General features: G+C 40.7%; 1 protein-coding gene across 2 annotated transcripts in view; it reads left to right on the forward strand.

Moving 5' to 3' along the window:
• The first annotated feature begins 341 nt into the window (after nucleotides 1–341).
• Nucleotides 342–14248, forward strand: part of EDNRA (endothelin receptor type A) — a 33246-nt gene continuing 19339 nt past the window's right edge. The window contains exons 1-2 of one of the 2 annotated variants that reach the window (XM_068187804.1): nucleotides 342–583; nucleotides 3390–3891. In XM_068187804.1, coding sequence (XP_068043905.1) covers nucleotides 3490–3891 — 402 coding nt within the window. In that variant the 5' untranslated portion in view covers nucleotides 342–583; nucleotides 3390–3489. The remainder of the gene's footprint in view (nucleotides 584–3389; nucleotides 3892–14248) is intronic. The other variant, XM_068187805.1, reaches the window with a different exon arrangement.

Consider the following 14248-nt stretch of genomic DNA (forward strand, 5'->3'; position numbering starts at 1 on the left):
CAGTTTCTGTTTACGGATCCAGGATTTTTGAAACTCTCACACTCACAATATTATTGATTGTTTCAGAGACTGATCCCGGCCAGCCCCGGGGCAAATGCAAAGCAAAAGAGGTTTATTTTTGCTCGTGGATCAGTTTTTGCTCATGGATCTTCTGCTGTCTGGTGGGATCAGGTAGAGACCCTTGCTGAGAATCCTGCGTGCCACTAGCAGGCAGCTACAGCAGTGGGTTCCCGGGGCTGTGGTTTAGATGAGTCCAGCGAAGAAGCTGTGCTCGGTTTCAGCGAGGAAAGAGTTAAGGAGCTCCGTGTTCCCCTGTGCCCGGGAGGCAGCCTTTGTGTTTAACATTGGCAGGGGCTCAGTTCGGGCTGGAGGTTTGTTTTAATTGGGGGAGGGGGCAGTGAAGAGGGGACGCTCCGACTTCTTCAGTCTGTCTTTTTCGTTCACTGATTTAGCGGAGGTGGGGATTTTCAATTCCACCCAGTCAGACGCAGGCAGGAGGATCTGGTAAGACTATCCCAGGAAAAGCCACTCCGAAGAAATTCTCCGAGGCGGCGGCGGCGGCGCCGGCAGCCCCAGCATGAGGGTGAGGCGGGCGGGGAGGCGCGGCGGGGGGAAGTGCGCGGGATGCTGCGGGAGCCCCATCGCCGTCCCACACCGGGAACAGCCCGGCCCGAGCCGCGGGCACCTTCCGCACCGTTGGAAACGCCACGGACAGGGATTCGGTGCTGGTGGTGCACCTCTGTGTGCGGGTGTGAGCGTGTGTGAGAGAGGAAGGGGGAGAGAACAAGAGACGGGCACAAGGCAGCTCGGGGGAACTGTTATTCCATAAAGTTTAACAATGTATGGATCTTGCCAGAGGCTCTGTATATAGGCTGCAGGGCGGGCAGCACCGGTTTGCCAGTGCATGTTGGCATTGATCCTTCCCTGGTGAAGCAAGGAGCGTGTCTCCTCTCGCCTTGGAGAAGGAGCAGCGGGCGGCTTCCCGGGCACCGCTCGCTGGGAACAGCCCAGAGAATCCCCCTTTCCAGCGCTGCTCCCTTCAGTTCCTTCCTGCCCTGCTCCGCTTCATTTGCCCCTGTTCACATCTCAGCTGCCTTACACTCATCAAGCACTGTCAACGTTTTAGCTGGTCTTTGGAACAATTTCATTTCCAGTAGTACGGTCTCTTGCGAACCTCGGCATGGGAATTTTTCTGGCTTGATACTCTAGGCAAGTCAGGAATTTAGTTCCCTGCATCCGCGTCTGCTTCAGCAGCACTGCAGAAGCACAGGCACAACACAAGCGGGTGGCTCCTACGCTAACAGCACCCTCACACCCTCCAGGTACCCAGGCTGCGTGTGTGAAGGACAATCCTAGATCACCTTATCACAGAAAGTTATCAGGGATGCCAACGTGTTACTCATACGAGGCAGGCTGCATGTTATATTCTGCAGCAAGATAAATACTGTAAAAATATGCACAGAGGAATGAAGGGCTGACAGGGATCTATAAAAAAGTACCCTTAGTAGTTAGCCTATTAAAAACTTTCTAGTTTTTCTTCTTAGGGAAATGTTTCTTCCGGAAGAGGGAAGAGATGGTAATTGGCAATTTTATTGCCAGCTTGGCATGCTGGCAGCATGACTGCCATGTTGCCACCATGTTTATATGATATATACATCAAATTTTCACAAAAAGGGTCACAAAGTAAGGAGGAAACTAATATAATTACTAAAACATAGGGCTGTGGGTTCTGTTCATAGCTTTATCACATATACTTGGAAAAGCCATTTTATAGTGATACATGTTTCCCATTTGTAAATTGAGGAACCGTAGTTACAGAAAACAATACAAGTTTATCCTTGCCTGAAAAGAATTACAGTCAAATATCTCTGGTTTTTGTGGTAAGATTTAGAAACCTAAAGTGAACACACTCGCACCATGCTGCTGCTAAGTGCCCTGAGATACCATCATAACCAGCATTTAACTAAATAAAGAAGGATTTACTATTTAGTATGTTAAACTTTGAAATTAAGTCCATGGGAACTCGTAGTTGGCCATTTCCTCATCTCAAATACAGCAGTACAAGGATTGAAAGGTGGATCCCCGGTCTGTGAGGGACAGCACTCTGCATGCCAGACAGGAATACTCCGGTGAGCATTGCGATGTACTCACACACTTCCACAAGACCACATACAACAGGAGCCTGCAATACTAGTAAATATTTATATTCTGCCTGCTGCAGAAGTATTATCAGTAAATTTTCTCCCTCCTTCTCTGGTAAACATCTTGCTATAAACTCTGACTTAACAGCTCCACAGGGAATTATATTAGGATTAATTTATTTAAAATTATCCTCCCAAATACTTCAGGCGAGTCCTTGGAAATCAGAAATACTTTATTTTCTACTCTTCTTTTGTCAACACTGCAGCACTTTGTCTTGTTTTGCAGATATAAACCATGTTTAAAAAAATAATCTCAAATTAAACCAAGGCTTCAGGAAAATGGACTGAAATGGCATCCCTGGTTTCACTGGAGGTTTGGTATCTACAAACCCTGTGGCAGCAGTTACACATAGGTAGTCACACGTATTAGGGCAAAATTATATGCTGCTTTCTTCCCTACCTGGAAATGTCATGAGTTGTTGCTTAGAATACTAAATCAATTATTTTTTATCCTTAAACAGTTTCATTTTTTATTATTAACATTTCCGTGCCTAAGTTCTCTGCATGAGTTGCAATTACATTCAGGACCAAATGACAAAGTTTGAAGGTATTTTCCTGGCCAGAAGTCTATCCTAGGACTATAAAATCTTCCTCCTGATAATTAGGGAATTTGGATCTGGTCCAGATTTTGATTTTAGATACATGTCTTTTCAGTTTTCTTTTGAAATCCAGGTAATTAGTCAGACAAAAATAATATGAAGTCTAATTGTTGCAGTACCTCAAAAATACTCAGAAAATTGATGAATTTACTACCTTTACTTTTTAACATAGTGCTTTTATTTTTCGTTTTCAAAGAAAAAGTAAAAAGTTATTATTTGAGCTAAAATACCATTCAGCAGTCTCCAAGACAGGTCTACTTTTCCTGCAAGACTATATTTTTAAACAGAATTTCATTCACCTTATTTTTTCCATCCCTATACAAATTCTGCCTCAAGTTAACAGGGTTTTGCGGGATCTTATTTGCATAAGCTATCACTTAAAGGAATTTTCGGTGTTTGCCTCTTGTCAGACAGGTAATGGGGGTAATCTAGATTTCAGAGCAGCACAGTGAGTATAAACAGGTGTTTATACATGTGTGCTGCAGAGGCTGAACATTCAGATACCTTCCCTAAGTGAGAAACAGGATGTGTTAGACTACCTGTTGTACTGATTATGAGGGTTTTTTTCTTTTCTTGTTTTTGCTTACAGTTTCTTTCCACAGGTGAAAAAGTGAGAAGTATCTCACTGGAATACTGAAGAAAAAAACGAAGATCCTGTCTCACTGAATTTGCTCACTAGGGACTTCAGGATGGAAGCCTTGTGTTTAAGAGTTTCCTTGCTGCTGCTGCTCCCGGGATTTGTTCTCAGCGACAGCTCTGACAGAGACGTTTCCAATCAGAGCGACTCGGGAAATCCCCTTTCCACCTTCTCAGGGATCGAATCCAGCGTTCTCCTCACCACCATGCAGCCCCCGGTGTCCAACCAAACTGTCAAATGCTCCCAGCAGACTAAGATTGCCGAAACTTTCAAATACATTAACACCGTGGTATCCTGCGCTATTTTCATCATTGGGATGGTTGGGAATGCAACTTTGCTGAGGATCATTTACCAGAACAAGTGTATGAGGAACGGCCCGAATGCACTGATAGCCAGCCTGGCACTGGGAGACCTTATCTACATTGTCATTGATATCCCCATCATCGTGTACAAGGTAGGACACCACCATCCATTCCAACTGCAGTTCCTTCGAGTTCCCCGTCTGTTCTCTGTGCTTCCTCCTTTATTTAGTGCTCTTTTGTCAGTGAATAGTGCAATAAAGGAAACAATACAACTCCTTTTTGTTCTGCAACAAAACCCTTGCTCTCAGGTTTCACCTCCATCAAGAAAAAGCGTATCTCCCATTAAAGGTGATATAGGTCTTTGCTCCTCACCAAAGTGTGGCCTTGGGCATTTCACAGCAGCTCTTCATTTCTCATAGCTTCTACAGCTAGCAAAAGAATTTATGAGGGAAGACTTTTTATAAACTGTTCTCCTCCTTGATGAACTAGCTGCTATTTTTATATTATCCAATCCTTACTTTATATTTTTACAGAAAATACTCCCTGTGATATGAAGGCTTCATATTATGACTTTGAAGGGAGAGAGTACACCAGTTAAGCTGAGCCTCAAGGTTTTCATTTAATATTCATTAATAGCAGAGTCTCAAAATTATTCCAATTATATCACAGACCATTTCTGAAATATCAAATTTCATCTGGATTGGTCAAAGTGTAAAAAGGCTCCTCAGCAATTCTTTTATCTGGTATAAAGTTATCTTGGCCCAGTGTTTTGATTTTCCAATTTAATTAAACAAAGCCATAAAGCAGTGCTTTTTCTGATGCAATTTATGTTTACTAATATAATTCAAGCCAGAACATGCTCGAATGAACAGAACTGAGCCCCATAATATAATTCATTGATATTAACTTATCTTAGAAAATCATCAAAGAATTCTGTAAGCTTGTATCTGTCTCTTTGTGGACCATACAGAGGTGCATAGCAGATAGGATATTTGACTTTCTCTTTCTTTTTTCAGTAGAAACAATAAGTGTTTCTGTTTGTAAATAAAACACTAAGTCATATAATATATATGTCATATAATTAAGAAAAAATTTTCACAATTTCAGCCCTTAAAGATTCTAATGACTTTTATTTACATGTGTTTTAAATGAAACATTTAATGCATGGTTTTATAATAACTGGTGCCCTGTGGTTTCAAACTGGATTTTAAAATTAAAGAAACAATGATTTTAGAACATGCATTTTGCATCTTTATAACACTGACATCATAACTGCATTATAACACAGGTATTCATAGGACAAGATCATAAAATTTGAATTAATTAATGGAAAAAATCTCTCTATGTGCATATATTACATTTGTACAGAGGCACTGGGAGTCTGTTATTGTCCACCCAACCAGGAGGAAGAGGTGGACAACTTATTCTATAAGTAGCCGGAGAATGCTTCAGGATCACCAGCCCTTGTTCTTGTAGGTGACTTTAACCTACCAGACATCTGCTGGGAACTTAACACAGCAGAACAGAGGCAGTACAGGAAATTCTTAGAGTGTGTGGACAATTTTTATCACAGCTGGTGAGCAAGCCTACCAGGGCTTATGTTACACCTGTTGTTTGCAAATAGAGATAGGCTGGTGGGATATGTGGTGGTTGGAGGCCACTTGGGGCCCAGAGATCATGAAACTATAGAGTTCTTGATATTTGGTGAAATCAGGAGGAACATCAATAAGACTTTTATACTGGACTTCCGGAGGGCAGACTTTGGCCTATTTAGGAGACTTAATCAGAGAGTTCCATGGGAAGCAGCCCTTAAAAACAAAGGAGTCCAGGAAAGGTGGGTGTGCTTCAAAACAGAGATCTTGGGGGCACAGGAACAGACTGTCCCTGTGTGCTGAAAGATGAATTGACAAGGCAAATGTCCAGTCTGGATGGGCAATGTGGTTTTGAAGGAACTTAGAAATAAAAAGAGGATGTATCATCTTTGGAATGAGGGTCAGGTCTCACAGGAAGTATTAAAGGGGTTTGCTAGGGCATGTAGGAAAAAAAATAAGGGAGGTCAAAGCTCAGTTCAAACTTAATTTGGCAACTTCTGTAAAGGATAATAAAAAATGTTTTTACCAATATATTAACAGCAAAATGAAGGGTAAGACCAACCTTTGTTCTCTACTGGATGCAAAAGGGAACTCAGTAACTGCAGATGAGGAGAAGGTGAAAGTGTTTAACACCTTCTTTGCCTCAGTCTTTAGTGGGAAGATGTCTTGTCCTCAAGACAACTGTCCTCCTGATGATGTCAGGGAGCAGAATGGTCCCCCTGTCCAGGAGGAGGCAATCAGAGAACTGCTGAGCCGCTTGGATGTTCATAAATCTATGGGCCCAGATGGGATCCACCCCAGGGTGATGAGGGAGCTGGCAGATGAGCTTGTGAAGCTGCTCTCCATCATTTCCCAGCAGTCCTGGCTCACTGGTGAGGTTCCAGATGACTGGAAGCTGGCCAATGTGACACCCATTCACAAAAAGGGTGGGAAGGAGGATCCTGGTAATTATAGGGCAGTTAGCCTGACCTCAGTACCTGGTAGGGTTATGGAACAGTTTATATTGAGTGTCATCACACAGCACTTACAGGATGGCCAGGGTATCAGACCCAGCCAGCATGGGTTTAGGAGGGGCAGGTCGTGTTTGACCAACCTGGTCTCCTTTTATGACCAAGTCACCCACTTGGTGGATGCAGGAAAGGCTGTGGATGTGGTCTATTTAGACTTCAGCAAGGCCTTTGACACTGTCTCCCACCGCACACTCCTGGAAAAGCTGGCAGCCCGTGGCTTGGACAAGAGCACTCTTTGCTGGGTAAAGAACTGGCTGGATGGCCGAGCCCAGAGAGTGGTGGTGAACAGTGCTGCATCCAGCTGGGGCCAGTCACCAGTGGTGTCCCTTAGGGGTCTGTGCTGGGACCAATTCTGTTCAATATCTTCACTGATGACATGGATGAGGGGATTGAGTCTTTCATTAGTGAATTTGCAGATGACACTAAGCTGGGAGCATGTGTTGATCTGTTGGAAGGTAGGAGGGCTCTGCAGAGAGACCTGGAATAGTTGGATGGATGGGTAGAGTCCAATGGAATAAAGTTTACTAAGTCCAAGTGCCGAGTCCTGCATTTTGGCCACAATAACCCCCTGCAGTGTTATAGGCTGGGGACGGTGTGGCTGGACAGTGCCCAGGCAGAAAGGGACCTGGAGGTGCTGGTCAACAGCAGACTGAACATGAGCCAGCAGTGTGCTCTGGTGGCCAAGAAGGCCAAGGGCATCCTGGCCTGTATCAGGAATGGTGTGGCCAGCAGGAGCAGGGAGGTCATCCTTCCCCTGTACTTGGCACTGGTGGGGCCACACCTTGAGTGCTGTGTCCAGTTCTGGGCCCCTCAGTTTGGGAAGGACATTGAGATGCCTGAGTGTGTCCAGAGGAGGCAACAAGGCTGGGGAGGGGCCTGGAACATAAACCCTGTGAGGAACAACTGAGGGAGCTGGGGTTGTTTAGCCTGAAGAAAAGGAGACTCAAAGGTGACCTTATCTCTCTCTACAAACTTCCTGAAAGGTGGTTGTAGTCAGGTGGGGGTTGGGCTCTTTCTCCAGGTAACAAATGTCAGAACAAGAGGACACAGACTCAGGCTGTGTCAGGGGAAATATAGGTTGGATATTAGGAAGAAGTTTTTCACAGAAAGAGTGATAAAATATTGGAATGGCCTGCCTGGGGAGGTGGTGGAGTCACCATCCCTGGATGTGTTCGAAAAAAACCTGGATGTGGCACTTGGTGCCATGGTTTAGTTGAGGTGTTAGGGCATGGGTTGGACTGGATGATCTTGAAGGTCTCTTCCAGCCCAGACATTCTGTGAATTCTGTGATATTATCTATAGTGAAATGCAGCACACAGTTCTGATCTTCCAGTTGTATAAATTACAGATAAGTCTTTTCACTTTAACTGGGTTTAATATAACATGAATTTGAAACTAGGATGACTGTAAATGATTATGGATGTGATTTAATGGGAATTCTAATTTACACTTTTCAATACTCCACCTGGGAAGTTAAATTGTCAATTTGTTGATAAGATATCTGTAGAGTATTTTGTGTTAACAAGTTGATGAGAAAGATTTGAGATTCTCCTGTCTTCCACAGCTGGGTGAATGCCTAATGGGACATTGGACTGAGGTTCTTGGCTGGACTCAGAACCTACACAAGGCCAGGCTGGATGGGGCTCTAAGCAACCTGGGCTAGTGGGAGGTGTTCCTGTCCATGGCTGGGGGGCTGGAACTGGGTGATCTTTAAGGTCCCTTCCAACCCAAACCATTCAGTGATTCTATGACTGCACCTCCCATGATGTATTATAGTTTCCTCCCTGGTAAATTACTCTTATGTCTTTATGGATAATTGCCAAGGCAGCATTCTCACTTCTCATGGTATATCTGATAGTACATTTTAAGGAAAAATGGCATGAGTTCTTTTCAGACCCAAGTTAGAGAAAGAACGAGAATTTTTATTTCACAATTTTTTCTAACCTTTCAAGAGCTCTGCTTCTTTTTTGCAAAGAGGAAGGGAAATCTGGAATTAATTATGCCTTTCACAATTGCCTTTTGATGGTCTTCTGAAAATCCTTTAGAAGTTTAGTTGAAAGTAACAATTTTTTTAAGTAACAATTATTTTTCTCTTTATTATTTTTCAATACATTTTTTCTATTAATTTTCTGTCACTTCTCTAGAATTCCACAGGTGCATTTGTCTTGGTCTATCTTATATGATGAGCTGAAATACGGTTCTGATTTGATGAATGAAATTTCTTTAGCCTACATGAGAAATTATTTTTGTGTTGCAGAGAAGTATTGGATAAATAAAGGCTATGAACAAAACTTGACACCAATGTCTGCCAATTTCCACATGTAAGAAGGCAGAATTAAAATAACCTTCAAAGCTTAATTCTAGCTTTTATTTATTTTTCAGTTATTTAACTTTCAGAATAAATTACTTATAAATTACCATATACAACCACCTCGTTGTCTGAGGTTAGCTTCAAGAATTGTGATACAGGGAAACATTTATTGCTTTATAAGGCGGCTCTGGTACATCTGATAAGAAATGCAATTGTTATTATTATAGTCCATTTTTCATATGTATTATTCAGTAATATAGATGTTTACATTAGGAGTTGGGTTTAAAGTCTGTTAAATGCCATTCCTGTTTGTACCACTAGGAATCCTAAACCCTGTGTCAACTTCAGCTCCTCTTGTTGAGTGACAGTGTGAAGGGTGGCCACTGAAAATAGCATGATTGGATAATAGAAGTGATAGGTTTTTAAGGAAAAAAAATCAAAAATCAAGTGGTTTTATTTTTGTTTTAAAGTAATTTTTACCTTTCTGAACTTTATTTTAAAAGATTATTTTTGTTTCAGAGTCAGCCTCATATAGAACCACATATTTGTATCCTACATATAAGTGGTGTCAAACACATCATATCTTTTAGGTCAGATCTTCATTTTTAGGACAAAACATGTCTGAAATTAGAGTAAACAAGCATTCAGCTGCATATTAAAATAACAATTACTACTGTGTTAAGATAGCCACATTGTATAGAACAAAATGTATAATACCTGTAATTATAATTGAATATCAGAAATAGTTACAATCACTTTCCTGAAACATAATGTAGCCTTAACTATTTTGAAAGTACTTTCAGAAGAAAAGAGAATAATGCCACTGGTACTCAAATCCATTTTACAAACCCTTAGAAAGAAGCAGTTATAAAATTGTAATAACTGGCAATGTAAGATCCCAGGAGAATTGAGTCCTTCATTCTATTATGCGTTTACACAATTAACAAAGATATGATGCTGGGAAAAATGTAATTATCTAATTTATGTCAACTAAAGATGTGGTCACAGGTGTTTGATGTTTTTAACCTTTCTTTGTGGTACAGTAGGCTCAAAAACTCATTCTTTACTTTCTCCAATTACTGTAATTATATAGTGCATTCCCCTTATTGTTAAGTGGATTGTGATGTGAGTAATATTCACTGTCCTTTGAAGATATTCTGGATGCATTAAAGCCCCATTACACTTAATTACCACAATATATCCACTTGAAGTATCAAATCAGTATTAAAATCTTAATAAACTGAGTTTTTCAGGAAGGGTGACAGTTATAAATCCAACCTTAATAGACCAAATTAAGACAATTTAATTTTCAATCATTTTTTTATACCACCAGGACCCAGTCTCCTCTTTGCCTAAAATATACCCATGTAAGATATTCAAAATGTCAAAACCTAAAGCCCTGTATCTGTAAGAATTATTTCTCTGCAGGGAAAAGAAGAGCAGAAAATAGAAGTTTTATACTTTACACAGATGTAGAGGTAGGGTTAAGGCATTGAAGAAGAGACGGGTTCCTTTTCTGGTATCAGGTGGCATTAGCACATAACTGAAAGATGCTGATCACCTGCATTAACTATCATTGCCATGTGCATTTTTTAGCAAATAAATTCAGATGCAATGCAGGAAAACTTCTTTAGAGGGCTGCTTTCCATAAAGGCTTTACATTGGCAGTACAAAGGCAGCAGCAGAATAGCCACAGCACCACTGTTGCCTTGGCTGATCTGAGCTCTGGCAAACGCTCATGGCTGTTCCTGCCGCTGCTCTCATGGCTGAAGTAGAGCAGAGCAACAGGAACAACCACAGGTACTCACCACAGACACTTCTGTCCACTGTTCTTTCCTGAGCTCATGGAGCTCAGAAAACACTCTAGACCAAGGCTCTCGCCTTTAGAATGGCAAAATTTTAACTGTTATTGGGAAGTCCTGAGCTGTCTCTGCTTCCAGTTTTATGCACTTTAGAGAAAAACATAAAAATGAGTTCTATTTCTTGGAAACAGGCCTACATAGGGCTGACATAAACTGCATTGCCTTAGATCAGAATATGCTTAACTCCTTAAACCATTAGTTTACAAAGTAGATGAAGCAAATTAGGCAGCTTTTTACCTGCTTCTTTAATAACATTTTCTTAACAATTTTACTACTATAAAGTGGAAGACATTTACCCAGGAAAAAAATCAAGCATTCACTGCTCAGACAGCTTAAGGAGCTGTTTTCTTGAAAAAACAGGGGGATTTTAGTTAGTTTATGCTTACTTTAGTTGCAACATTATCTAAATCTGAGTAGTCCACCCAGAATATTAAAAATCTAAATATAGAACGTACCTGACAGCAAGCAAACATGTTCATCCATTTTGTGTTCAGTAAAGGAAGACTCAGCTAAAGCATTTCTAGCCATGGACATTTTTTAACATCAGAGAGTGTGCCTAAGTGTTAGAGTCTGAATCAAAAATTATTTGGAATCTTCTGAATCAAAAATTATTTGGCATATCTGAATACGTTCACCAACAGAATTAATAATTATACCTACATGGGGATGCTAATTAACTACATTGGCACTGATCTTGTAGCTGATAGAACAAGCAGCATCTTTTGTGCCAAAGGAGCATAAAACCAAGCCAACAGCACATAAAAAAAAGTTAAGGGCGCTTAGAAAAGAAAACCTTCTTTAAAGGCAGAATTTTTCATATGTATAGTGTGTATTTCTCAATGAAGTACCAACACAAGTAGGAAATTCTGAGGCCTCAGAACAACTACATTCTGGTTTTCAATAAATTCTTATCAGGGATTCCAAGAAGCAATGAATGGGAATCCCAGTGTGATGCAGAAATCCATAGAGCATGCTCCAAGCAAGACCTATTACTCGGGTGTATGTCTCCATGTAGCAGAAACCCAGAGGTAGCACAGGAATTGATCACTGAGTCCTGAAGGCAGAAATTTCCCAAAATGGAGCAAGGAACAGAAATCCATCAGGAATCTGTTCTACTTACAAACTGCAGCTTCCCAACAGAGTGTGTTTAATGCACATAGCAGCGTAGCAGTCAAGGAAGAGATTTTATATTCTAGGTCTTATTTCATGATCCACTCTGCCTTTAACTCATGGCTGTTCTTTGGGGAGTGGGACATTTGTTCCCATCAATGCACAGCTCCTCCTTCATCTTCAATTCCTCATCTCATGCCTGCCTTGCTGCTCTGTGGATTTGAAATAGTGTATAGTACTTAGAGACTCTAGGTTTAAGAGAATATTTTAGTGTGTTTTCCGTCTTTATTTCTCAACCAGCTGAACTCTACAGATAACAAGGAATTGTTTTGATTGCGCATATTCAGGGCTTATGGGTTCTGCAGTAACTTCTTAGAAATTCTGTCACTCTTTTTAGCAACACACAAAGGAAAACACAGCTGGAAGAATAACAAAAGAAACATTATGCCCAGGGATTGAAAAAATTCCTTTCAACAAATCACCATGCACATACGCACACCTTGCAGCTCATTTCCCTGAAGAAGAGCAGCTCAGCTTGAAAACCAGTTTACCTAACAGGACGGGAAGATAGCCAACATCATGGAAAGTAATCCTGCTTTGTAAACAGCAAAAATACCACAGGGGAGATGTCTAGAGTTGTTAGGAATGCTTTACTGCTAAGTAGATTTTTGTAAAAAATATAAGCATTTTAACAAGAACCTAAAACTTAGGATTTCTTTTTCTTCCAGTTAATTGAGACAGAATGTTCAGCTACAAAACCATGGCATTTGTTTCCTTACTTTTCAGGATCTCTTGAAGTATAATCTATTTTCCCTTGTGTAAAAACTATACATTCCCTTCCATAGCTTCCTAAGCAGGAGAAAAACACTGTAGGCATTCAGTGAATGGCATGAGACCCTTTGCTACCTTCACCTTTACTCAGCTAGGCTAAGATAAACAAAATAACAGAAAAATCTCTGGCAGGGCAATTCAGAGTAAAAAATGTCTTTGATGGTTCTCATGCATCCCCACATAACCTTTCTTACTTACAGTAAGAAAACCAGTCTTTTATCCACCCAAAGTAGAAAAAAGACAGTTCTTGGTTGTAGCAAAATCAGGAATGTATTTCCTGCAAAGAAGAGTTGAAGAGATACAGTGTGTTTTCTCTACCATCCAGAGTTGTGCATCTAAGTATAAGGAAATAAACAAATTATCCCAAAGCTGGCAGAAGCTTGAACAATCATCTCACCATGTACTCAGTACTGGTCTTATGCCCTGCATTATAAAGGCTACCCTTGTTCTTTGTTTTCCTCTACTCTTCGTTTTTCTCTAGTCACTGTCCTTTCAAAATCTGAGGTTTTTCACTTCAGCAGTGGGAAGGAATACTTAGAGAAAGGCTGTCTTTCTCTCCACCCTGACAGCTCTTCCTCTTTCCTGCTAAGTGGTGGAACACAGCTGACTTGTGAAGCAAGAAATGGATGAGCTTTGTCCAGCAATGCAATTGTCTCCTGTATATATGGGTTTTAAAAAGAAGGGAAAGGCTTGAGAACATGCAATGAATTCTTACCCTATGACATTTCATGAGGACAGAAAGGTCCTGTTTCAGTCACCGCAACCAAAATACCACTGCTGAGGACTCAATTCATCCTTATTCCTAACTAAGCAGTCTTACAGATCAGAGATAGGTGAAACACTTCAGTCAGAATCATCATCTCTTGTCACTTAATGCAGTCAACTCAGTGGTATAGAACTTAGACACTTCTGTGCTGAGCCAGATATCACCTGGATTCCACCCAAAACACCAGATTCCTTGTCTGGCCCATGCCTTGAATCAGACAAGGGTAAATATATAATTGTAGGACACAATTTAAGAGAGAGCTTTATCCAGAGAGCTCAATATGTCCTAGAGGAAACTAGCCTTAAAAAAAATAAAAGGAAAAAAAAAGGCAGCAACACCAAATGTGCTGATGTAACAAAACCAAAAGAATTTCCCTTATCTTTCATTCTGGGCTATGTGGCAAGGAAAGAAAATCACCAGAGACAACACTGCTTTTGTAACTGCTGCTCCCCAGTTAGGAGATGTTGGTCACTTACACAACTGGATTATACCTATACAGACAAAATCTGCTGGCTTGGTCCCTTTCTCTATTACTGTACAAGTGTAACCTAAGCTGTGGAATAAAGAGATATTTCTATTTTTCCTGAAGACGGAATAGAAGCTGTTATAGATACATATTATAATATTGGCTTTTTGCAAGTATTAGAATGGATTTTATATGAGTGGTGTTAAAGTAACTTTGTTATAAAGATATAGTTTGTATTTCTGCTGTTACTTAAGCTTAGATATAGTAGAGAAATAGCTATGCTTGTGTTAAAATGCCTGCTTGGATGGAATAACATCCAGTGAACAAAGGATGAGGACACCTGCTACAGATATGCCAACTATCAGCACTCACTGTCTGAAGACAGTGTGGACTAAGGCCCAAACTGGAAGTTGTGACAAGCACATTTTTTTCTCTCTCAGGATTTTTTCATAGAACAGCACAGAAGAAAGAAAGAGAAAACAATTTCTATTTCTGCTCCTTGTTTTTCTCATGTAGAATGTATTTACAGAATTGTTTACCTAGGGTGATCGCTTAATTAGA

Source organism: Anomalospiza imberbis, chromosome 4 (genome assembly GCF_031753505.1).
Source record: "Anomalospiza imberbis isolate Cuckoo-Finch-1a 21T00152 chromosome 4, ASM3175350v1, whole genome shotgun sequence".
NCBI lineage: Eukaryota > Metazoa > Chordata > Aves > Passeriformes > Viduidae > Anomalospiza > Anomalospiza imberbis.